The sequence below is a fragment of the Mirounga leonina genome, unplaced genomic scaffold, assembly GCF_011800145.1.
Source record: "Mirounga leonina isolate KUSES-001 unplaced genomic scaffold, KU_Mleo_1.0 Mir_152, whole genome shotgun sequence".
NCBI classification, from domain to species: Eukaryota; Metazoa; Chordata; class Mammalia; order Carnivora; family Phocidae; genus Mirounga; species Mirounga leonina.
In genome coordinates, this window is record NW_023270380.1 from 19,493,717 (window position 1) to 19,518,021 (window position 24,305).

The 24,305-nt window shown below is 56.6% G+C and overlaps 2 protein-coding genes across 3 annotated transcripts in view; one reads left to right on the forward strand and one right to left on the reverse strand.

The window, feature by feature from the left end:
- The window catches only part of CAPN2 (calpain 2), a 40,522-nt gene extending 30,542 nt beyond the window's left edge, over nucleotides 1-9,980 (forward strand). Inside the window, exons 11-21 of the mRNA XM_035008637.1 lie at nucleotides 259-270; nucleotides 1,162-1,373; nucleotides 2,175-2,211; nucleotides 2,961-3,026; nucleotides 3,866-3,923; nucleotides 5,152-5,216; nucleotides 5,822-5,890; nucleotides 6,415-6,493; nucleotides 7,422-7,538; nucleotides 7,767-7,825; nucleotides 9,131-9,980. Of these exons, the coding sequence (XP_034864528.1) occupies nucleotides 259-270; nucleotides 1,162-1,373; nucleotides 2,175-2,211; nucleotides 2,961-3,026; nucleotides 3,866-3,923; nucleotides 5,152-5,216; nucleotides 5,822-5,890; nucleotides 6,415-6,493; nucleotides 7,422-7,538; nucleotides 7,767-7,825; nucleotides 9,131-9,154 (798 nt within the window). The 3' untranslated portion in view covers nucleotides 9,155-9,980. The remainder of the gene's footprint in view (nucleotides 1-258; nucleotides 271-1,161; nucleotides 1,374-2,174; nucleotides 2,212-2,960; nucleotides 3,027-3,865; nucleotides 3,924-5,151; nucleotides 5,217-5,821; nucleotides 5,891-6,414; nucleotides 6,494-7,421; nucleotides 7,539-7,766; nucleotides 7,826-9,130) is intronic.
- Nucleotides 9,981-13,412: 3,432 nt separating this feature from the next.
- TP53BP2 (tumor protein p53 binding protein 2) overlaps nucleotides 13,413-24,305 on the reverse strand; it is a 55,402-nt gene continuing 44,509 nt past the window's right edge. Inside the window, exons 14-18 of one of the 2 annotated variants that reach the window (XM_035008638.1) lie at nucleotides 22,232-22,369; nucleotides 21,391-21,524; nucleotides 19,341-19,507; nucleotides 16,177-16,376; nucleotides 13,413-14,192 (exon numbers count right to left, since the gene is read on the reverse strand). In XM_035008638.1, the coding sequence (XP_034864529.1) occupies nucleotides 14,151-14,192; nucleotides 16,177-16,376; nucleotides 19,341-19,507; nucleotides 21,391-21,524; nucleotides 22,232-22,369 (681 nt within the window). In that variant the 3' untranslated portion in view covers nucleotides 13,413-14,150. Of the gene's footprint in view, nucleotides 14,193-16,176; nucleotides 16,377-19,279; nucleotides 19,508-21,390; nucleotides 21,525-22,231; nucleotides 22,370-24,305 lie in introns of those variants that run through there. The other variant, XR_004679892.1, reaches the window with a different exon arrangement.

The window sequence follows — 24,305 nt, forward strand, 5'->3', positions numbered from 1 at the left end:
CATTTTGAGCCACATTCAAGAAAGCCCAGCTCGGCCCCAGGCAGAGGGTAGCTGCCCCCACCCGTCTGGGGCTGGACCCCTGCACCCTCCCCACTCGTCCCTGAAGCACCAACCAGAGCCACTTGGTTGGGGTCTGATGGGTGGACCCCACGTTCAGTGCCCACGCTGAAAACAAAGCTCCTGACCCAGCAACCGTGGTGAGGCCTTTCTGCAGCCGCCCCACAGCTGAGCAACGCGCGTTCTCCTCTCTCCCTGCAGGTCCCAGAGGAGGTACGTCTGCAGACGTTGGCGCAGGGTCCCCAACGGGCACAAGGCTTAGACTGCTGGCTCGGGGGTCATGTGAGGCCTGGGCAGGGGCTGGTGCCTGCGAAGGATGAGGCCCCATGCCCTCTGGGCCCTGGTGAGGTGGCTCGGGTCCCAGGCCCTGCTGGTTGGAGCTCAGGGCCGGGTCTCCCGGGCAATCCCCACGGGGCCTGTGCACGGTTTAGTTCTGGGCAGACGATGTGAGGTCCCAGGACCGCAGGAGGCTCTTCGCAGAGTCCAGCAGATCTCCTAAAACAAGCCTGAGAGCAACGAGGAACCGCCCGGTCTGTGAGACGGCATGGGAGCAGAGGGAGGCCTGGACCCAGTTCCCAACTCTGCCCTTTGCAGGCTGTGTGACCTTAGACAAGCTACGGGTCCTCTCTGGACCTCGGCTGCTTCTTCCGTAAAACTGACCAACCATCCACCTCGTGGGACCCTAGGGACGAGGTGAAGGGCTGAGAGCACGCAGTAGGCCCACAGCTGGTGTTAGCGGGTCCGTCAGGGCCGCAGCTGTATGGGGGGGCACGCGGGGCACTCTGACCCCCGGCGGTACGCTCCACGTGGTCAGGCAGTGCCGCTTGCGGGTCCTGGCCCTGCCGTGGTCACACTGACCACAGCTGAGCTGGGCTGCCATCCCCGGTCGGGCCCTGTCCTCACCTCCGTCTGTGTGTCACACACCACGCACGCCCCGAGTCACCGTGAGGAACGCCAAGGGTCTCCATGTGCAGATGGGGCGTCTCTGCAGAGCTGGGCACACGTGGGGCCCCCTGGTGCACGCGCCTCTGAGTCCCCCCGGACCCTTCGTTCTCCTGATCTGGAGCGACCCTTGACTCCCCCCCGTTTCTGTTTGTCCATCAGATGTACGGACAGACCAACATCCACCTCAGCAGGAACTTCTTCCTGACGCACCGAGCGAGGGAGCGGTCCGACACCTTCATCAACCTGCGTGAGGTGCTCAACCGCTTCAAGCTGCCCCCGGGAGAGTACATCCTGGTGCCGTCCACCTTCGAGCCCAACAAGGACGGGGACTTCTGCGTGCGCGTCTTCTCGGAGAAGAAAGCCGACTACCAGTAGGTGGCCTGCCCGCCCCGCCCTCCCTGTCTCCACAGGCCTTTCCCTGACCCTTGGATCACCGCGTCCTCTGAGCGTGTCTCATTCTGCGACACCTGCCAGCTTCCAGGGTTAGCAGGGGAGGTGGGGTCGTGAAGGACTGGAGTGTTGTCACTTGGGGTCTCTGCGGTTTGAGCACAGTTGTGTGTCTGCAACATCGGGTCGTCCGGTTCATCGTAACGACACGGACTGGGAACCCGGCCTTCCCGGTCCTGTCAGGGGCAGAGCCTGGGCCATGCAGGCGTCCCCCTCTCCTGCCCAGTGCCCGGGAGCGCCAGGGTGTGACGGCCTCCGTGGTCACTGGACCCCACTGGGCCCTTTCCAGCTGATGCCACCGTCAGGACGGCCTCTCGTCGCAGCGGCCTCTCGCGCTTTGGCCGCCGTCTTGACCAAGTCTATTCGGTGGGGCGCTTGATTGCAGGAGACATAGTCCGGCTAGGGCAGCTTAGCTAAAAGAGACTTTACTGAAAGACCACAGGGGCTTTGAGCGGATGGGAAGCAGGGGACACGGCCACTGCTGCATGCTCCCGTCAAAGACCCAGGACCGTGTGCCCGACCGGCCGGCTCAGCCCAGCCGCAGGCCTGCTGGCTTTGGTGAGACCCGGGCGCGGCAGACTGGACCCTCGGTGGCCTGGTGTGGGATCCCAGGGACCAGGAAGGACCCTCCGAAGCTGAAGTCCCCTCACTGCAGAGAAGGACTGGCCCTGCACACGGCACTGGGTGCAGATAACCTCGGTGACACGATTTCCTTCTGTCTCCAGGGTTGTCGATGACGAGATCGAGGCCAACCTTGACGAGGTGCGTGCAGTCCCCAGATCCCCCCGCTCTGCCCCACATGACCCAGGACCCAGAGCAACAACACAGGCTCACCAGGGTTTAGGTGGCCCCACAACCTTGTGCCCACAGCTCCAGACGAGGCTCCACCTCAGCGCACGCGCTGGCCATGGCGCGGCCCTCACCTCTGCTGCGCAGGACTTGGGGTTCCCATGACTCCCCTTCCTGGGCCTCAGTTTCCTAATTCGTAAAATGAAAACGCTGGGCAACAAGGTTCCTGAGGCTCGAGGGCTCCAAGAGGTGCTGTTGAAATAGTGACTCCGGAGGGCTCAGGGTCTCCAACGAGGCCCACCCACAAGAAATCCAGAGTCGAGGGAGGTTCTCCCACTCTCCTGGACCTGATAACTCTCGGCTTCTCGGTCGCCGCACTGTGTTTGTCCTGAGTTCCCAGGGAGAGACCGAACAGTCCCAGAGGGCCGCTGTCGCAGGCCTTCTAGAACATTCTGGCTAGGTTCTGGTTCTGAATCCCCACTAGCATAGACCAGAGAGGGCCGTTCTGGTCTCGGGTCAGAGAAGACCCCGTGAGGAGCTCACTAACCCCTCCCACACAGTTTCCATCCCTCTCGTGTTTTCTCTAGAAAACCGTCTTCCTTTGTTCTTCACTGTCCTTTGTGTCAGGCCCGTGCCTTGGCCCTCAGGGCCGCGGGTGGCGGGGCAGGCGGGGAGGCCCCCTCCTGGCTCTGACCGCCTCCCACGCCCACCTCCCCTTCCAGATAGACGTCAGTGAGGACGACATCGAGGACGGGTTCAGGAGGCTGTTTGCCCAGCTAGCAGGCGAGGTGGGTGTCTGTGCGGTCGCTGGGAGGGAGGGACAGTCCCATCCTCGACGGGACTCCAGTCGGAGGGGCAGAGGAAACCACAGAAGCAGGGAGGAATCACGGATGGACTCGGGCTTCTGCCCCCGTGGGGGGCTGCTGGCTCGCGGTCAGCTCCACCCATGCCCCTCCCCACTCTAGGGTCCTGGCTCGTCTCTTCCGCTCCAGCTGGGACGTGGGGCTCAGACCTCATCCTTGATTTTCACAAAGCTAACCCGGGGGGACAGAAGGGTTTCGAATCTCGAGAATGCAAGCCACCGAGGGCCGTGTTGCGTCCCTGAGCCCTGTGGGCCTCGGGCTGCTGCGAGCTGTTCCCTCCATCGTGCACGGGAAGCCAGCTCGCCTGGGCCTCCCCGTCAGAGTGCCATCCGTCTCTGAGGGACAGAGACTCCCTTCTGTGCTGGTCGCTGGTTGGGTCATACATGGGACCGTGGCCGGTCTCAGGGCTTGCACCCCATTACGCAGTTCGTGTGCATGCCCAGGGGCACCTGGACCACCCCAGGAGCCCGGGCCACGGAGAGAGTGCCGGGTGGTTCTCAGAGGAGCCGGTCCTAACGGCCTTACAGGAAGCCAGATCCGAGTCTCAAAGGGGACGGAGTTGCGTGGGGCCACACGCAGGCATGGAGCGGAGACTTACCCCTGATATTGTCAAGCTCGGAACTGGCGCCTGAGGTTGGCCTCGAGCTGGTGTGCACGTGCCGCTCACGGGCGGGTCTGGGGGCTTAGCCTCCTGCACCTGACCTGGGGTGGGCCTCCACGGTCCCGCGGCCCCGGGGTAACCACACTCTGCTTCGTGTCCACAGGACGCAGAGATTTCCGCCTTTGAGCTGCAGACCATCCTGAGGAGAGTGTTGGCCAAGCGTAAGTGCCCTCCTGGCGGGGCCCTGGTCCCCGCGCCCTTCCGCCACCCACTCCCGCCTCAGCACCTGTGCCCGCCGCCCCACGCCAGGCAGAAACAAAGAACAAAGGTGTCCAGGCAGAGGTCAGAGGTCGCAGCCGAGCTGCCACCACTGGTGGGCTCTCTCCTCGCCTGTAACGTGGGTAGATCGCTACCTAACTTCTGTGAGGGCGCCAGGGGGCGGCCTCCGAGGAGCAGCAGGTAAGGAGGGCGGAGCCGGCCCTGAACCCCGGCTGTTCAGCAGGGTCGCTGCCGGGGTGGAAGGACAGACATCCCGTCTCAGGCTCAAACCACAGGAACAGTTCACGAGTGTCTCCCGGTGTGCGGGCCAGGGAGCCTCGTCTGACGTGTTGCTTGAGCCATGAGCCAGGCCAGCAACTCCGGGGCCGTGGAGGTGGCTGCCGGGCCTCCTGGAAGAACGAGCAAAGCTGGAGTGGGGCCTGGGACCTAGAAGCCGGCCTAACCCCCGACACAGAAGCAAATTCTCTAGAAGGGCCGGGCTGGCTGGGTTGTCCACCCCAGAGCGCGTGCGCAGCGTGCCTGGCACAGGGTCCCCAGAGAACCGGTTCCTCCCAGGCAGGCTGGGCGAGGACAAGAGGTGGTGTTTGGCCTGGAGGTGACTTCACCCGCCAGGCACGGGTGAAGTCACAGAGCTGTTCAGGCGTGCGACATCAAAGCCTCCTTGTTCCTGCACAGATGGAGGCTGGGCAGGTGGGGAAGAGCCAGGCCCCAGGGGACTCAGCCTCCCCAGCCGCCGGCTGACCCCAGCCTCCACCCGGGTCCAAAGAGTTCTGTGCCCGCAAGGGCAGCTCTGAGACAGGCTACATCACTTGCTACTACTTGCAGTGTTTGCAAGGACGTGACAAAGGATGGGTCTCTCGTGCTCTGTGGGGAACCAGAACCCCACTTGGGACCAGGGTCTCCTGCCGCCCACCAGCCACCCCTGTAGCCTCCTCTCCTAGTGGAGTGCAGGCTGGTCCTGGGGCTTCTCGGTCCGCGGGGACACAGGCTGACATGGCAAATACACACTCCGCTCTGTCCCTCTGACCCCACGAGCCCCGTGACACGGGAAGTAGGTGAAGTGACCCCAGTCCTGGAAGCACAGACATGAGTTTCTGTCCGGTGGCGGAGGGGGGCCTCGCGACAGCGCGGCCCCAGGGATTTTCCCATCACTCTTACTTTGTCTTCTAGGCCAGGACATCAAGTCGGACGGCTTCAGCATCGAGACCTGCAAAATCATGGTGGACATGCTGGACGTATCCTTCGGTGCTGCAGAGTACAGACGGGGCATTTGGGCCCCTGCCCGTCCTGCTCAGAACCCCCGTGGGGAGCACGAGAAGCCCTAGCCCCCTGCACAGGCCGGTGGGGGACGCCCGCCCAGCTGGGCCCCAGCAGCTCCGGCTGGTTTCCTGAGGGGCCATGGAAAACATCCCCCGACCGTCCCATGAATCTGTTTTTCTCTGGTCGTGGTTTTTTTCCCTATCTGCAGGCACGGGGCCGCCTGCCGTAGGCATCTCCTTCCCCGGCCACCTACCCACCCGCCTCGCTGCGTTGGGGGCAGGGGTTGGTCTGAGCTGCTGGAAGTTTAGTCCTGGGGGCTCACAGTACCTCCTGTCTGCACACGAGGCCCTAGAAATACTCCCAGAATCAGCAAGGAGCCTCTGCGCGTCACCGACGTCTCCTTCCCCACAGGCTTGGGGCCCCCGCCAGGCCCTCCGCCCGCCCATAGATGCAGCTCTGGCCCGAGTGCAGTGCAAGGTGCTTCAGCTGGTGCTCCCTGTAAATACACGCTGGGCGCCGCCATCCGGTGACAGGGCGTCCACACGGATGCACCGCAGGGGTGGTCCTTAACAGCAGGCAGTCAGATGGTAGCGGGAAGCTAGGGCTGAAGGAGTTCTACGTTCTCTGGACGAAGATCCAGAAGTACCAGGTGGGTGCCCGGGGGGCAGAAGGCGGGGCGCATGGGGCTGTCAGGGACATGGGTGTGGGGACACCCCTCCATGGGGGCAGAAGGACATCCCCAGGGGTGGGAACTTGACCCCCAGAGGCAGGATGGGCAGTGCGAACAGCAAAGATGAGCCTGTGCAAGGGATGTGGTCTGCTCCCCGCCCTCCCCTGCTAGTGGCCAGAAACGGGTCACCTTCCAGCCGCCCTGACAGTGTCCTCAAGAGGCTGTGTACCTTTTGTCCTTTGGACTTTGACAGCTCGGGCACAAAAGTGACATCACAACACCGGCCCACGGTGTCTGGCTAGTGGACCAACAGGCACATGTACAAGCCAGCCCGTGGAGAGAGGCGGACACCGTTAGCTATTTAAGGCAGAAACGTGGGTGACATTCCAAGGCCAGACGAGAGGCAGCGCTGGGAAGCTTCGTGACCACTCCGTTCGGCACGCGCTAACTCGTCACCTGCTGGCTTTGCCTTACGGTCCTTGTAACTGTTTCGCTTGTTCCAGAAAATTTACCGGGAAATCGACGTGGACCAGTCGGGCACCATGAACTCCTATGAGATGCGGAAAGCGTTAGAGGAAGCTGGTAAGGACTTTATACGTGTAGAATGTGTGAGCGCTTACTTCCCGTTAAATGAAGCAGTGTTGGCTCAGCACAAACATCCTTTCCATCCCCCTTTTAAAAGCTAACTGTAAAGTAAAACGCCCACCGTGCTCTCTTGGGTCCAAGTTTCCTTCCGAGAGCCTGGCAGGTCGGGCAGGCAGAGCCGGTTCTCAGCACACTGGGTGCCCCCCTTGGGTAAGTCCCTCGCATACAACATGGGGTTCTCCACTCTACTGGTTGGGATGTAATCCTGCCACAGAGACCCCAAACAACCATTTTTTTCTCCCAAATGGCCTAAGTCCCGCGGGACCACGCTGGCCACGCTGGCTTGCCACCACGACGTTCTGGCCACAGGTGGACAGCAGAGAAAGACAGGCTCCTTACCTTTCAGGGCACACGTCCAAATGGCAGGGCTTAGTCACGGGCCCTCCGTGGGCTGCAAGGGAGGCGGGAAACGTGGTCTCACTCTCAGGCAGCCATGGCCTATTAGAAATTCTGCTGCTGTGAAAAGGGCGGGAAATAATGCTAGTTTACAATGAACAGTTTCTGCCATATGCATCCAGCAGAGTCTAGTGTCCAAGGTGTTTCAGAGTGAGAGACAGGAGAGGAAGTTCGAGCATCAGGGCAAAGCAGTGGGGCTGGACAGCCTTGTGTCAGCCGGTGAGGAGACAGGCAGGGCCAGGCAAGCAAACTGGAATCAGGAGCGAGGGCAGGAGGCACCAGCTTTACAAAGCACAACAGTCCCTTGGAGAGCGCCCAGGGACAAAGGCAGTTGTTGTCATTTGAAGGGCCACCTCCATGCGTCCGTCCATGGCACGGGAGCAGGTGCGGGGTCACGGGAGCAGGTGCAGGTGCGGGGGCGCCGTCTGACGCTCACACCCAGGCCGTGCACTTGTTCATCCCACCACAGGCTTCAAGCTGCCCCGTCAGCTCCACCAGGTCATCGTTGCTCGCTTTGCGGACGATGAGCTCATCATCGACTTCGACAATTTCATCCGCTGTCTGGTTCGACTGGAAACACTGTTCAGTAAGTGGCCCTTTGGGGAAAGACCCATTTCAGTCCTGTCGGGGTGAAGGCAGCTGCCCTTTGCCTCGGGTGAAGTCACGTGAACCAGGATGTGTCTGCAGTTGACCGTGAAGATCCTTCTCCAGTGCAGGGACGGAGGGCAGGAATAATAGCTTGGGACGAACGGGGAGGAGGACAGTGCAGTCTCTGCTCCGCTTGCTCACGGGGTCGGCCCTTCTTCCTCTGCAGGGATTTTTAAGCAGCTGGACCCCGAGAATACCGGGACCATACAGCTGGACCTCATCTCTGTAAGTCCGCGGCTTACACAGCCTCCCTCGGGATGGAGCGCTGGCCCCGGGGGACAGGGACCTGTGGCTTATCGGCTGCTGCTTGCTTAAGGCTCCACCTTGCAGACCTTCAGGGCTGTGGGGAGTCGGGCCTGGAAGTGGCTGTAAGGTCCCACCACGCACTGTCCCCAGCAGCCCCTTCCCAGCCCCCCATCAACCTCTCTCCCAGCAGCTTTGCCTCGATTAGGCAGTGGAGGGAGGGGCTGGAGGATCCCTTGTAGGAAAATGAACTGCTGATTCGCATGCACGGGAGGCAGTGCTGATACAACAAAACCCTTTGGAGGAAGTCCAAGGGGGTTTGGGAAGATCTGTCGTTCTTTCAGAGTAAATGACTTCCTTCCCCTTTAAAAACACTCCCGATAGTAACTACACTTGGGGTATGTGGCTGGAGCCCCCGCAATGCCCACCTGGGAGATGATCCTCAAGCCAGATAGAGGGGGGACACTGGGTCCCTGAAGAGCAAAGTGCGAGGTGTTCTCTGGTCATCTCGATGCCAGGACATTCTCTCACCCCCAGGAGGAAGGGTACCCTGTACTCCCAGGCTGTACATTTCCTCCTCTCAGAGGAACGGAGCTTGAGTCAGCCCAAGGGCTGGGCAGGGGGCCGACGCCTCACGGGAATGACCACGTACCAGCGAGGAGCGAAGTGGCAAGCGGGATGGGTGTCAGGGCCTGGCCACTCCTTTCCTTTTGGGCTCAGGGCTTGGGGTGGGGGCTTCGAGGCCAGGCGCACTTTGAACTCTGGAGGAAGCCTGCTATGATGTGCTATAAAGGGCTTCAGCCAACTGGAAATCCGTGAGCCGGTTATGGGTAACACTGAGTTGCTTGTCCAGCCGTACATCCGTCCCTGGGAAACAGCCCGCCCTGAGGTCGCAGTCCACGGTGGAGGCTCTAGTTTGCTAGGATGAGCCGTGGTGCCGTGGGGAGCTTGGCAGAAGCCGGGGGTCCAGGCCCGTCCCAGCCCAACTCGATCACAATCTCACCCAGAATTCCCACTTCACTCCAGCAGAGACCAAGGGCGAAAGCCTCTGGTTCCGGGGAGAGCTGCAGCCCAGACACACGTGCGCCTGACGTCGTGTGGCCCGCGTTCCAGGTCGTGGCCCCCTGGCCCGTGGCCCAGAGAAGCCGTGAGCCTGTGCACTGAGGCCCTCACCCTCGCCCAGCCTTGCTGGCTGCAGTCGGGTCTTTCGGGAGGCGCTACGGTCACTTAAATAGCCTTTCATTTTGTACCTGGTCTCTGGGCTGACGGCTCTTTTCTTCCTCACAGTGGCTCTGCTTTTCGGTCCTCTGAAGTCATAACGGATCCCCCTGAAGACAAGCAGCCGAGCACTAGGCCTCCACAGAGAAACTTTTTATCTGGACCTTGCAATTACGGGAACATTTACTTAAACAGATGATTATAGCTGAAAATAAAGATGCTTTTTGAGATAGAACTTCCAGATTTCAAAGTAAAAGATTTGCATATCATGATATTAAACGCCAGCGAGTCACTTAACCCTTGGTAAGCTCAAAGAAACTCTGAAATCTGTTACCTAGTCTACTTTTACACACTTTCCCGTTTGTAGCAATATTCAAACAGGGAAACAACGCAGGGAGATATTTTAACAGCTGCCCATGCGTGAAGTTCGTCTCCAAGGACACAAGGCCCCTGCTGGGAATATTTAAAGCAACTTCAGGTTTAAAATTGCAGCGGTGATTGACCCAAGAGCAGCCCGTGTCCCTGGAGTAAAACGGAAAACAGGATGCATCGCGGAGGGGCCGAGAAGACCCTACTCCACCACGTGACTCGCCCGGGTACCCGCGTGTCCTAGCCCAAACCCTGAGCAGCCTGCTCTCAGACGGGGAGCGTCCCAGCTGCTCAAGGGAGTTGGCTCTGGCTTAGCCACCTGAAGCGAGCACAAATGCAGGGGCCCGGGTCCGATCATGGTCAAGGACAGAACCTGCTGTCTGCCGTCCGGACGTCACCCCGCCCTGCTTGTGCGTGGAGTCAGGAGGGACATGGCGTGGGAGCTGGTCCCCTGGCTCCACCCTGGGAAAACGCTAGCAGCATTATGAAAATACCGCCTACTTGCCTTATCTTCTTCCGAATGTGCTGTTAATAAAGAGTCGCCCAGACAGTCCTGCCCAGTGCTGTCCTTCTGGAGGGTCCAGCGGCGGTTCGTGCACACACTGGTCACAGCCTACTACCTCTGAATTCCCCTCTGGACAGGAAAAGGCTGCTTAGCTCCCCTTTCCTGCACAACGATACGACTTCTTAATCCAATTAGGAAGTTCCTAAGTGGCCACAGAGTAGGTGCCACTCTAATCTGCTTCTGGTCTCCCCTGAGGAGGCCCAGGCAGGCCTGCGGGCGTGGGGACCAGATGGGGCCAGCAGGACAGGCACAGAAGTCCCCGGGGCCTGTAGCCGGTGACCCCTGGGAGAGCCCTACAACACGGAGAGGCGCGGGATGGGGAGGGACGGGCAGGTGCATCTCCCAGGCTTGGCTGGGAGGCATGGGGCCCTACCTGTGGGCGGAGGGGAGGGTGGGAGGGGTGGGGAGTGTCCTCCACTCAGCAGCAGGGGCTCGGGCTCAGGGCTCGGGGTGGGGGCTTCCGAGGCCAGGCGCACTGGGAGTGGAGAGGCCCCGGCAAACCCGCGCGTCTGCGCGGCGGGCTCTGCCCCTCTGCACCTGCTGGGCTGACCCGGCTCACCTGCTCACCTGGCACCAGTCCAGTCCCAGCCGAGGAAATAATGGAGACAAACAGGGAAGGTCTAGGCTTCCCTCAGCACAGAAGGACAAAGGGAGGATTAGCAAGTTCCTGGGGTTCTCCCCACAGTGCAGCCCTTGCCAGCGCCTATTTCACAGGGAGAAGTCAGCCTGTGCGCCAGCCCCGCCCCCTCTGGACCCCACCCCCGCCCTCGGACCCCGCCCCCTGCCCTCGGACCCCACTGGAAGTGGCTCCAGCTCAAGGCCGCCAAGTCTCTGTGCTGGGCACACAGGCTCTCTGCACTTCTCCCTGCACGCGGCATCCCAGCACTCTGAGCGCAGGCCCCTTCTTCCCCAACATGGAACATGCCCTTCTCCCGGCAGCCCCTCTCCCTCCTTTCCCTCCTCTCCTGTCTCTTCCCTCCTCTCCCCCTCCCTTACCCCTCTTCCCCCCTCACCCTCGCCCTCCTCCTCCCTCCTCCTCCCCTCCTCCCCCTCTCCCTCCTCCCCCTCTCCCTCCTCTCCCCCTCCCTTACCCCTCTTCCCCCCTCACCCTCGCCCTCCTCCTCCCCTTCTCCCCCTCTCCCTCCTCTCCCCCTCCCTTACCCCTCTTCCCCCCCACCCTCACCCTCATTCTTCCTCCTCCTCCCCTCCTCCCCCCTCTCCCCTCTCCCTCCTCTCCTTTCTCCTCCCCCCTTCCCTCCTCCTCCTCCTCCCTCCCCTCTCCCTCTCACACTCCCCCCACCTTCCCCTCCCACAGCCACCTGGGCCCTGCTGCTCCCTCTGGCCACCGCCTACCTCCCAGTGCCCAGACCTATGAAGGAGAACCAGCAGCATCTTCCCAATTTTTTGTGCCTTTGACACGGTGACCTCTGCCCTCTGCCCCTGTCCTCCATGTGTCCCCCTCCACCCCCACAAGAAGCCCCTCTGCAGCAGGGCCCACCCTCCAGCTGCCCTACTCCCCCTTCTTCAAAAATCTAGAAATGCCACCATGAAGATGCCTCATGGGCGTCACTCTGGGAACTGGGGACCAGCACACGCCCGGGTCACACCGGGGTCCCTCACGGTATCGCACAGCCATCGGAAATCGTGCTCCTAAGCAAACCTCACGTGCACAACACCACAGCCACTGAAGCTGTGCGCTCTCAACCCCTGCACAGAAACCCGTGGCCGGGACACTGACCCGACACGCTACGGGCGGTCCCAGTAGCACCCCACCCCCGCTCCACGACCCCAGCTCCGCGACCCTTCCCTGTACTTGCAAATATTTCTACGAGAACCTCTGATGCAAGGATGCTCTGATGATGAACAAGGAAAAAACCAAGAGGAAGAATACAAGCAAATGTTCTCCGTTTAGGGTGAAGCCAACGGATGATCACGTTCTCCTAATTTTCATGTCGTCCGTCCTGTACATCTGAGCGACTCTTTACAATTTCCCGGCACCTCCACGTACAGTACCTGGCATGGGCCCCTCTGCTCCGAGGTGTGCAGAGGTGACGCTGAACTGCGTGTCCCAGGCAGGGTCGCGCAGCCGGTGGGTAAGAGCCAGACCAGGCCCAGAGGCCCCGTCGTACTTGATGCCTATTGCTTAGCGGCTTAAACACCCATCCTCCAGGGCCTGGCTGGCTCAATGAAAGGAGTGTGCGACTCTTCATCTCGGGGTCGTGAGTTCAAGCCCCACACTGGAATAGAGATTACTTAAAAATAAAATCTTAAAAAAAAAAAAACACCAAACACCCATCACCTCACGGTCCCATGGGACTGGCCAGTCCCAGCAGAGACCGAAGGGAGGGTTCCCAGCTGTCGGCAGGGGCTTTCCATCTTCCCTGGCATGGGACCCCTTTCTCCTCAGGCGGGCAGTGGGCTGAGCCCCTCGCACCTCACACCTCTCCTGCACCCACCTGGCAGCCCAGAGTGACTTCCCTGTCCCCAGGTCAGCTGATGGGAAAATTCCCTCACAGAAGCACCTAGATCAGTGTCTGGCCGGGTAACCGGAACTCCTAGTCTGCTCTGCTCCAGAACAAAACCCCACGGCCTGGGGGCTCACACAACACACACCCACCTCTCAGCTTTGGAGGCTGTGGGTCCGAGATCAGGGTGCAGCCGACGTGCCATCTGGCAAGGACCCTACCCAGAGAGCAGATGGCCATCTTCTTGCAATGTCTGCACATGGCAGAGGGGAGGGCCGTGGCCTCTTCCTCCTCCAAGGGCACGAAGGAGGGGGGGCTCTACCTGACATCACGTGCGCCTCAACTCCCGGAGGCCCCACCTCCAAACACCGTCATCCCAGAGGCAGGAAGATGGGGAGCATCCTCAGAATTCTGTCCACCACACATGTCTTCTGACTGCTAGCTCAGTTGTCCCTATTTCTCCATTATTCAGATGAGCGTGGGATGTTCTTTCATTCATTTTTGCTGTAACTTAGGTGCTCATAAAAACATATAAGGAGAAGTGAGCACTCGTTCTTCATTTGTGGCTTATATTAACTGAAAATAGTTCCATTAAGCAGAGTGGGTTCCACAGCCATTCACAAACTTGGTAACATATTAAAAACCAATGCAGAGACCCCGTCTATGTATGTTTTCATCCCACAAATGAGTATGGACAGTGTAGACCAGGATGAGACCGTCTCACAGAGGCTGAGGGATGGTGAGACCCTCCGTCCCCATGGTTCTCTACCAAGGGCCACCACAAAACTCACCAATTACAAAACCGAGTTTTCTTTAAGCAAGAAAACACTTCTTCCATGTAATCACATGGCTGGTAAAGAAATACTATTTTCCCACTGGGTAAGCCGCCCAACGGCTTATGAACTTTAAACAAGGCTTTTAATGACACAAAAAACTAAAACGAGTAAAAAGCTTTGGAGTCAAAAAGTTTAATTTTATTACAATTGTTTTTAAAGTCAGCTATGATCTTGACAAATATCATGGGTAAGTCTATATAGCAAGTCTCCAATTTCCAAGATACAAAAGACAATAAATATAGATTCAAATTCCTCCTAAAAACAAAGTTCTAAATCTAATTAGCTGTGCTACAGCTTGGTTCCAATATCTCAAACGTATGTGTAATTCTGAAGAACTATCATAAAGGGATTGCCGACAACTGACCAACAGTTAGTTCTTCACCAACAACATCCGTGCGTGGGGCACCCGAGTCCCCTGGGTCCCCTGGGACCTAAGGGGGGGAGAGGCAGAGGTGCTGCCTCGGTGGCACTGGGCCTTTCTGGCTGGGGCAGGGGAGGTGCGGACAAACACCAACCAAGCAGGACATGAAGCCAACTTCCCAGGAGCCCAACGAATGGCCCTATTTCTGGAGAAAACCAGGACGGTCACTTTTCATCTTCCCAAGTGCTCCGTAAACACTGTTCCCCAACAGTGTGATCAGCTGACTTCTAAGTTCCAATCCATCACGCTGAATGTCCCCCACGGATAGCAAATTCCCCAATCCTTCATTTTCTTCCAGAGGACATTCTGTACTGCTTTCAAGTTACGTTGTCATTAAAGTCAGTCTTGTGAAATTTTTGCCAAAAACAATCACATTACTTCTTCTTAGTGATAACAAAGATTAATTATTCAGACACTAAAATTCTGTAAAGTTTCAGGCCAGGCTCCTTTGCCTTGGTTTAATTCTTGGGTAGAGCTGCAAGAGAACAGAAAAACGGTTTACATGCTGTAGAGACAGACATGCAGGAGTGTAAAGGGCGGGGGGCTGGTGTCACAGGAGAGGAACTAAGGAAAGAACTCTTTCTCCCACATGAGGTGCCCAGAGCTGTCTGAGGGCACAAAGATTCACATTCAGCAACTCCTGTGCGAAGGTCACAGGGGTTCCCCACCAGGCACAACACTGTGGCGCACGGACGTGAAAAGGCATGATGGTGCTAAGCCCTGGCCCGTGGGCTCAGCCTGTGACGGTGGGAGGTGGTCTGCAGCACCGCGTGCTCTGGGGTCTTTCAACTTCACTCGTAACAGCCCAACGACCACTCTCGTGGGACCTGAGACTGTCAGCCACGAAATGCCACAGACTAAAAGGTACCGATTTAAGGGAGGGTAAGTGGAGTTTTTTGTTTGTGGACTTTTGTGGTTTTGTGTTTTCCATAACAAGAGGTGGAGAGGAGCCTGTGAAGGTCAGAAGATCTGCAGTCTGGAAGCCAAGAGCGAGTCAAACTAGCAGTTCAACTGGCAAACTACACAAAGCCTCCTCGTCCTACTGCTGCATAGACAAAAGGAACAAGGTTCACTATAAGAAGGGAGACTCAGACTTCCAGCCAAAACTGAAAAACTAACTGGTGGATCAACATTATACAAAAGATTGTTTTCTTGAGAAAAGATCAGTAGTCAATACAATCTTCCAGGCTCCCATCTGAGCCTCTGATTAAAAGCTCAACATTTATATGATTTCCATTTTTTGAACCTCCAAGGAAACCCAAAAAAGTTACTGAGAGGCCACTTCTACCCCAAAGAGATTTCCAAAAGGCTAAGAATATTTAAATGCCAGATCAACATGAAAATCTTGGGTCTGGTCTGCTGATGTCAGAGCCTTCTGAGGGCCCAAGTGCCTCCACACCAGGGCAAGTGAGGCTTCTCGGTTCATGAGTCACGGAACCTCTTTTTTAGAAAAGTAAAATTAAAGACTCCGATCAGCAGGCACTTGGAAGAGGTTTTCCCAGGTAAGAAACTAGAACGAGTGTGAGCTGTCGGTGTTTGGGGCGCTGGGAAGCTTCAGGGGCTCCATGGCTCAGTGCTCTTTGACTTTCATCCATTCTTGGTAATTTTCATTAAGACCATACCAGCGGATACTAAGCCCCAAAGATTGACTAACAAGGACCCGTGCAACCGGGGGCAGCAGTCTGGACGCACGAGACACAAGAACGGACAAGGAGGGTCAGGAGGAGACTCCAGGTCCCCACACCCACGACACGCCATGGAAAGCGCCGCGGCCCCGCCACCACGCATTCGCACAAGGAACCGGGCTGGCGGCCTCGACCCCAGAGCAGCTCCAGCCACACAGACCATGGGTCCGACGGGAGCCGACCAGCAGACAGACACCCCAGCGGTCTCGGGAGGCAGTGTTCCCCGCGCCCGCCAGCCACGCCCCTGTTGCCCAGCGGTGAGCGCGCAGGGGTGGAGGCGGGAGCCATGGTGCTGACTACCACCCCCCCCACCCCAGCTCTTCTGGTTTAGACTCTCCTCTCAGGCCCTGCGCACACAGGATGTCACTCCCCTCTCTGCCCTCGGCCTACCCTCCTCGCCTCCTCCCTGCAAACACTCCCGAGAGCCCCATGCCGAGCACAGCCGGCCCTCTGACCGGACGCAGCAGGGCCATCGGCCTGCATGGGCTCACACTCCTGGACTGCTTTCCCGAGCCGGAAGGAAGGCTCTGCGCGCCGGCTCCGCAGATCCTCATTTGTAGCCAAAGGTATGCGCACACCTGACGCTGCCTGGACGCAGCAGGGCCCCGACCTCGGGTGGTAGCAGGCGTGCACGTGGACCCTCCCCTACGGCCCAAACTCTGATGTCCCACGGGCGCGAGCAAAGGGCGGTCGGCGGCAGCGAGCCTGGCCGGACACAGCGCGCTCCCGCACGGCCCGGCTCGCCCAGAAGCGCCGGCGGCCCTCATAACTTACCCCCAGCAGGTTGCGCGGCACGTAGCCCTCCTGGTCATGCAGGCGCGCCCACCACCACTCGGTCTCCTCCTCGTCCTCCCGGCGGATGACAGTCATGCAGTCCCCCTCTCGCATGGGCAGCTCGTCACCATTCTGAGGCTCATAATCCCAGAGCGCATAAAGGACTCCTTTGTTCATGATGCCCATTTTCTCCTGAACCCCTGAAATGACAGGAAGAAACCACACAGGACACATGACTCAGACTGTCCACTCTTCCAACCCTCGGCTCCACGGAGCCAAAGGAGGGAAACCGGGCAGGCGCAAGGAAGCTGAAAATACCACACGAAGCACCCCATGAACAAAGCCAGGGGGGATGTCCCACGAAACACGTTAGTCTCGGCGAGCCTAAGGCAGCTCAGAAACTAGTCTTAGTACAGAAACTCCTGCAAGCCCAGGAATAAAAATGAACTGTCCAGGCTATTAGAAGAGTGAGCGCTCTGCCTGTCGAATTAAGCGTGGGGACCGGGGGACTCTTGACCTGGAACCTACAGCAGCCGCGACAACAGTGTCTACTGAGCAGGCCCTGCCCATTTCCAAGTGGGGAAAGGGAGAGGGAGAAAGTTGTAAGATATGTTAGAATGCGGAAATATTTCAGACATGATACAGAGTCAAGTCTAAAGTCATGAAGATCCAAATTCTAGAAGATACAGAAACCCACAAACGTCCACTTTCACTGTAGTGACAGACTTGCATGTTCAGCCCTACTTTGCACTCCTCCACTCTCCCCTCACCGGCACAGGGCAGGCGCGGGGCAGGCATGGAGCAGGCACAGGGTGGGTGCAGGGCGGGCACGGGGGTAGGGCGGGCACGGCGAGCGCAGGGGCGGGCGCGGGGGCGGGCATGGGGCAAGTGCAGGGCGAGTGTTGGGGTGGGGCAAGCACAGTGTAAGGGCAGATGCAGGGCGGGCACAGGGCAGGCACGGGGCGAGCGCCGGGTGGGCACAGGGCGAGTGCAGGGGTGGGTGCAGGGTGGGCACAGGGTGAGGGCAGGGGGCGGGCACGGGGCCAGGCGGGCACAGGGCGAGCGAGGGGGTGGGTGCGCTGTGGGCTGTGGGCCAGAAGGGTTAGGCAGGTCAGGAGGTCCGAGCACTCCAGAGCCGGTTCCCTTTAAGGGGAAGTGTCAGCTTGCCCTTAAATAGTCAGATTTTTCAACTTCTTGTGGACACTGAACGTAATTATGAACTTACTATTCGTCTATCAGTTACCACGATGGAGCTCTGGGCAAAACTGACACAAGACACGGAGCTGCTCTTTTCCATCAGAGGCTCTGCCGACTAAGGGTCAGGCTTCTACTAATGGGGATGCTTACACTTCCAACTTCCCTGTGACCGTGAGCCCCATAAGGGTGACACCCTAAGCAAACTCGGACTCCACCAGGCTAGAGTGGGAGCAGGGAAGGGGCAGGGGAGAAATGGCACTGTGGTTTGCTCAAACAACAGCTCTCCAAAGTGTCAGCGAGATTACTCTGGGCAAACCTGAATAACTGTAAAATACTAACTAAAAGATATTTGGTCAGAATTAGAAAATCAAATTCTAATAAAAAAACAACTTCATTCTCATTTCCAAGAAGTCATCAGGAATGGAAGAAAATTTCTCCTTACTCTGCTATTCACCGAACTAAGAGTTTAAAATTCTTTTTGAGGGGTCTGAACACATGCTCAGTATCATGGGTCACTGGGTAAGCGACCTGAAGCCCCGCGGGCTCTCACCCCACGTCCAGCAGGGGCCAGAGAGGGACATGGCGGGGAAGGAACTAGGCGTGTGTCCCTGGGACCAAGTGCCCCTCTGGGTGGACAGTCTGTAACTGCGAGTGAACGTGCGCCCCAATGCTCCAAGGTAGAACGGGAAGGACAGACGCGGCAGACGCAGTCGTAAGCGGGGCAGACAACAAGAACCAGCGTCACCACACAGAGGAGGCTCCAGAACTACCGTGAACGGAAACGCAAGCCGGAGAATCACAGCGTGACTTACTTCCCAGAAACGGCAAACCCAGGGGTTACAGGATTCATTCCCAGGTGATAGAGGGATTTTTAAAAAGCAAGGAATGATAAACGTGAGGAAGAAAACATTCAAGGTCAAGGTCGCAGCTACCACAGGTGTGAGGGCCCACGTCGGGGCGGGGCCCCCAGACCAGACCAGGGAGAAGCCAGGCCGTTGCCATTTCAACATCTACGGCAGAGACACGCTTTCTTGGAGTCTATGATACGTTCCATAAAGTAAAGCCTCCGATCAGATGTCCCTACTGTTTTTAAAGATCATGTTCCATAATGAAGTAAAGCTTAAGATGGCCAATACAGCTCATATGACCAAGTATATATTAATATCTTAATTGTAAAATGTCAGTCTATCAAAATTAGCCCCGATCCAGAGATTGGTACAGGAATGAGCGGTCACCCTCAGTGCCCACAGTGAGCGTTAAGAGCTGCAAGGTCACCGCGCCGGCCCGGCCCGGAGCCTGAGAACAGCCTGAGAGCCGGGACGCAGCCACGCGGGGATGCAGGCTCACCAGCCTTGCGCCCTCCCACTGCCAGGCAGAGCAGCTTCCCAGAGCACGAGCGGAACAGCGTCCTGGCACCTGCTCACCACCTCTCCTCAATTCCGCTCCAGCCCAGCTAGGAAGAGTTAACCTCAACTTGTAAGGGTCGTGACCAGAAACGCGACCTGACAGACGCCCATCTGACACCTCAAGTCCCTTGTTCTCTAGGATCAGAGCTGATGTTCTCCCTCGGAATCATAAACACAAAATGAAGACAACAAAGGAGCCAAAACTCAGCTCTGAAACAGGTGCTGCCCTTCCTTTACTTTATGACAAGTCTGATCCAGTGGGAAATCCTGGGTCCGCCATGGAAGGGGGTTCCACTTGCGGGGGCCCAGTCTCAGGCCCGCACGGGGACAGGGGCCGCGGGGCAGGTGGCCAGCTCAGGCCGTCCCCAGCAGGGCCGCTTGGAGGCCCACGCGCAAGCGCTGCATTCATCTGGGGCATCGAGGCTGCCCTGTTCTCAGTGCCCAGGACTGCGCACAACACAAAAACGTTTCCTGATGTTGAAACACTGAGCAAATCGTACCCCAGACACAGAGGGCAGACCCGCGCCGTCATCAGCGCGCTGGCGTGTGGCGGTTACAAACCGTAAAGGAACTGTGAGCACTGGCTGTAGCCCTCCTCCATCTCCTCACACTTGTCTGCGGCGGTCTGCAGGTCGCTGTAGGTCGCGGCGAACACGGCGGCTCCGGACTCTACCAGGAACTTACACACCTGCACGTTGTTGCAAGAGGCCGCACAGTGCAGCGGGGTCCTGTGGAGCAACACACAGCAGGCTACAGGTCTCCCCGCATGCGACACCTGTGGCCCGGCCGCCCGTGGGAACCACTCCAAGGTGTACTGTCTGGGCCCTTCTGCTGAAAACCAATCAGTAATGCACGGATCCCTGAGCCCATGGCAGGAGGGCAGGGAGGACCAGTCGAGGACGGGCCACCCTGGGCGCTGCACGGGGCAGCACGGAGGGCGAGAGGAATCATGGACTGAGTGCAAGGACGTGAGATGCATGCAATGGTCTAAACGGGGCGAGATGTTCCGGAGCACCTGCCCCCGTGTCCCGGGCAGCGTGGAGGGCGCAGCAGTCTTGACGGCACAGGCCTCACCCGAAACAGGTGCACGGCCGCACTCCCTCCCCGGTCCCACTAAAGAGGGAATTGGGTCGCACACAGAAAACTGCCTTAACCTAACAGTTTGTAGGGTCCAAACTGAATTTTGATTGAGTAAAGCTTTGTCAATTCAATGCAGACCAGAAAAGAGACTGCGAAATATGCACATTTCAGTTTGTTAGGCCACCGGCAGGCGGGAACTTACTGATGGCCTTACAGAGAGTCCCTCCAGCCGCTCACACGTTTACTGCGTGCTCTGAGCGACCCCAGACTCACGAAGGAGGAAGAGCCGCCTGCATGCAGCTCACAGAAGGACCGCGGCATGAGACCCAGGCCCGATCACACGGACTGCATGTATTCACCCTTCTCGTCCCTCCCCTCATCATCCCATTCCTCTCACGTGTAGAGTCTCCAAAACCATGTATTCCCCATCCTGCACCCCAGAACACTGCCGGCCAAAGACTGGTGAAGATCACTGCAGATTTTTTAAGTGCACGGCTTTTCTAATAGTGAAAAACTACATACAATCTAAACTGCTAATAATAAAGAAACAAAGACACGATGACACATTAAGAATTTGTTTTGGGGGGCGCCTGGGTGGCTCAGTTGGTTAAGCGACTGCCTTCGGCTCAGGTCATGATCCTGGAGTCCCGGGATCGAGTCCCGCATCGGGCTCCCTGCTCGGCAGCGAGCCTGCTTCTCCCTCTGACCCTCCTCCCTCTCATGCTCTCTATCTCATTCTCTCTCTCAAATAAATAAATAAAATCTTTAAAAAAAAAAAAAAAAGAATTTGTTTTGGGGGCACCCGGCTGCCTCAGTCAGGGGAGTGTGCAACTCTTGATCTTGGGGTCATGAGTTCGAGCCCCATGCTGGGTACAGAGCTTACTTTAAAAAAAGAATTTGTTTTCCTTAAATTATAAAGTTAAACCAAAAAATTAGGCTACAAAATATACATATATGTAAATTTGAAGGGACTAGATTAAAAAATGGCTGTTTACCTTTAAGAAATTGTATATATAAAAAAGTTTTTTTGTATTCTTCCAAAGAAACATATTATAAATTTATACTTTCTTTAAAAAGAAAAAAATTACAAAATTTACTCTCTGTTCTGTTACAGTTATCGGGCGTGACCTTATCAGGACCCCTTGTTTCAGTATGTAATAATAATCCATTATCCTATGAAGACTACTCGTCATTTAAAACAATGTGTCCTGTGTCTTATGCACATAACCATTCCACAGAACTCTCCATGAAAAATGGATTCCACGGTCAAAGACACTTGGGAAAGGCTACAAACTCTGCTTCCCTCTTGCAGATGCACTGTGGACATCAGTGTACTGAAGACAGGTGTCACCAGGCTCGCAGAACCGGGCTTGACCCAGCATCTCTCAAACTCGCCAACTCAGCTATGTCTGTGACACCTGGTGACATCTCCTTATCACTCGACTACGATACTTTATAAAACTGCGCGTGCTTCCAGAATGGGAGCGAGAGGAGTGTCACACGGGGACACACACGGGCGCCGGGGACTTACCATCCGTCACTATCTGCGGCATTGACGTTCACACCAAACTGCACCAGGAACTTAACAATTTCCGTGTGGCCCGCACACACAGCGTTGTGCAGAGCCGTGATGCCCTCATCATTGGGCAGGCTCGGGTCGTCAACCTGTGACATCGAGACCAAGGGGGACCGTCACTGCTCAGGTCACTATCACCTGGCTCTTCAGGATCAAGGGAACAAAAACAGGCTCCTGTGGGTTGTTGTTTTGTTTTTTTTTTTTTTTAGTTATAATTAAAACCTCCAGGAGCCAAGACGACTACACCAACCTCAAGTCTAAAAGTAAAACCGCCGGAATAGCCATGTTAAGTAGGCGCTCACTGTAAAAAGGTCTTAAAAATTAAGAGGTGCTGGGAACTATTTTTGGTTAGTTACCCTCTGGCCCCTACCACAAATTAGTGTCTGAGGAGAAGGTGTATTTGCCATAGAAAGGAAAAAAGGTCAGCTAAGAATATTTTAAATAGCAGGCTTCTGAAAATAGGGACCACATGTGCAACCTAACACCGCAAGTCTGCGTCCACCCAGAAGCAGCTATAAACAGAGGGGAACCGTCTCCCTGGACAGAAAAGTACTCGGGAGGAACCCTGGGGAAAACCGCACTTCCACGTCACCCCAAACCCCACAGTCACCTCAGCGCAGCCCCCGTGTGTGAGCCTGTGTGAGCCTGTGTGAGCGCACTCCCCGTCCCTGCCTCCCTCCCCTTCCCTCCCTCCCTCCCTCCACATCTCTCCCTCCACACCTCGCCCCCACCCCCTCTAGAGGAGCTTCCTAAGCAGAGGAATGTTGTATTCAAGAATCTACGAATCCAATCATACCTCATAAATAATTCTCTGTACAAGGTCAAATTCTCCCTCCAAAGACGAATCTAGAAGTAAAGCAAGGGGGTTGAACTTCACCCTCATCCCATGGGCGATCCTTTCCGAACCAGTTTTACGCAAGTTTGTCCTTTTGCCCTGCGGAAGAGAGGCAGGATGTAAGAACCCCGATGGCAGCAAGTAGACCTCGGGAAGGGGAGGAGGAGCATCTCAGCTAAGGAAGTAAAAGGACATTTAAAAATCTCTATCAGCACATTTTATTTTTTATTTTTTTTTTTATCAGCACATTTTATTGACATGCAACGTTACCCAGAGATGCAGCTAAACCACAATACGCAGCTTACTGAATACACACGCCGCGAGGTCACATGGGAGTGACATCACAGCTGGCCTTCCGTGGGGCGTAAAATCAGCCGAGACTGGTCTTCAATTCCCTATCTGATCAAGGTTGGCAAACCTCACACAATTAATCCAGGCAAAGGCACACTCAGAGTTATCGTGGCTAATGTTTAATGCACTCGTGGACTCCTCACAGAAACCCTGTGACCCCATTCTACAGATAAGGAAGTTAAGGCACCCAGCCAGGAACACCAGAGCTGGGATTTAAATCCAAGTCAGCTGGCTTCTCCAAATACCTTCCTTTCAACCACCTTCCTCGGGGGAAAGCACATAGTTACGGGAACAATACATATTATCAGCCTGTCTAGGTACACTAACGAGAAACCCTTTCAGTCTTCAAATGCTACCCCTATCTTATAGTCAGAATTGGACTATCCTCCAAGATCCACGAGCAAATTAGTCAAGCCCTTCGACTATTATAGCAAAACTGTTAAAACTGATCTAACAACCCATCGAGTAAGTTTCCTACACGTGCCCAACAAAATGGAAACGTTTCCTGGGGCACACTGTGCTACGCAGCCTAGTCCTTATTTTATTTCGGAAGCGGAAAACTACCGAGGTTTAGAAAACATCAAGTGGCCGTCGCTCCATTTCACAAACGTGCAACAACTCAACTGCTGTTGTTCCTTGGAAACTAGAAGTGTAGATGTTATGTGGCCATTCACAGGCAGGGGCCCTGCGCACGTTCGCCAACAGGCCCAACACACGCGCTTCGGTCCCACTGGAAGCCAGACCAGGACACTGGACCCGCAGTCTCCTGTCCCTGGAAGCATGAATCATTTGGACTTGACGACCAAAGGGGGGGACACAGCAAACACAGGTGTGATTCGTCTCTCCTTCCTGCAAGGTCAGCGCCAGCCACAGAGAGCCCCGAGCCAGGATGGACAGGACACAGCGCCGTTTCCAGGGCCAACCTCCATTTAAACCTTGTCCCCTAGAGTCCAGCGCGTGCTGTATAAAACTTGTAAGCAAACGTCCACAGTAACCAGCAGTCACAACAAATCGGGATGATCATTATCTCTGAACACTGTTACATCTCAAAGATGCAGTAAGGGATCAAACATATACAGCACTTTAAAAAGATCCCTACAATATGCAGTTTTGCTTTGGTCTTTAAAATTCATGGTTTGGCATCCTACAGAAACACCGTGACGCCAATTACACCTGAAAAGGTCAACTTTATTTAAGGACACCCTGGGATTTTGATCCTCTCTGACTTCAAAGGGACACAACAGACTCGCAAACAAAGGCATAACAATCGCAAGGGATGTGTGCCCAAGTCAACACACGCACAGCCTGGGAGGAAGGGCAGCCGGGGCTCGAGGGCACCTCAGGGGTCCCCTGCATGGGAGGAGAGGAACAGGCTCGTCCTGTCCCCATCGGTCCCAAACCCTCCCAAGTTTATCAACGTTGGAAGTTTGAGGATCCCCTGAAAACAGTTCATTAAAGATACACGTCACTGTGGGGGGAAGAAGAGTGTGAAAGAGTGACGTCACCGGAGAGAAAAGGGCACCGTCTGCCTGATTTCACAGAGCTGGTCGAGTGAGGGAGTTTCCGAGCCGGTCTTCCCCTTCCCAGCTTTGCCAGCCTCCCCAGCAAGGACCGCCCTCAGTGGCGTGTGCTTTGTATCGTAAGAACCCAACTCTGCCTCTTCACAAAGAGAAGGGTTCTTCCT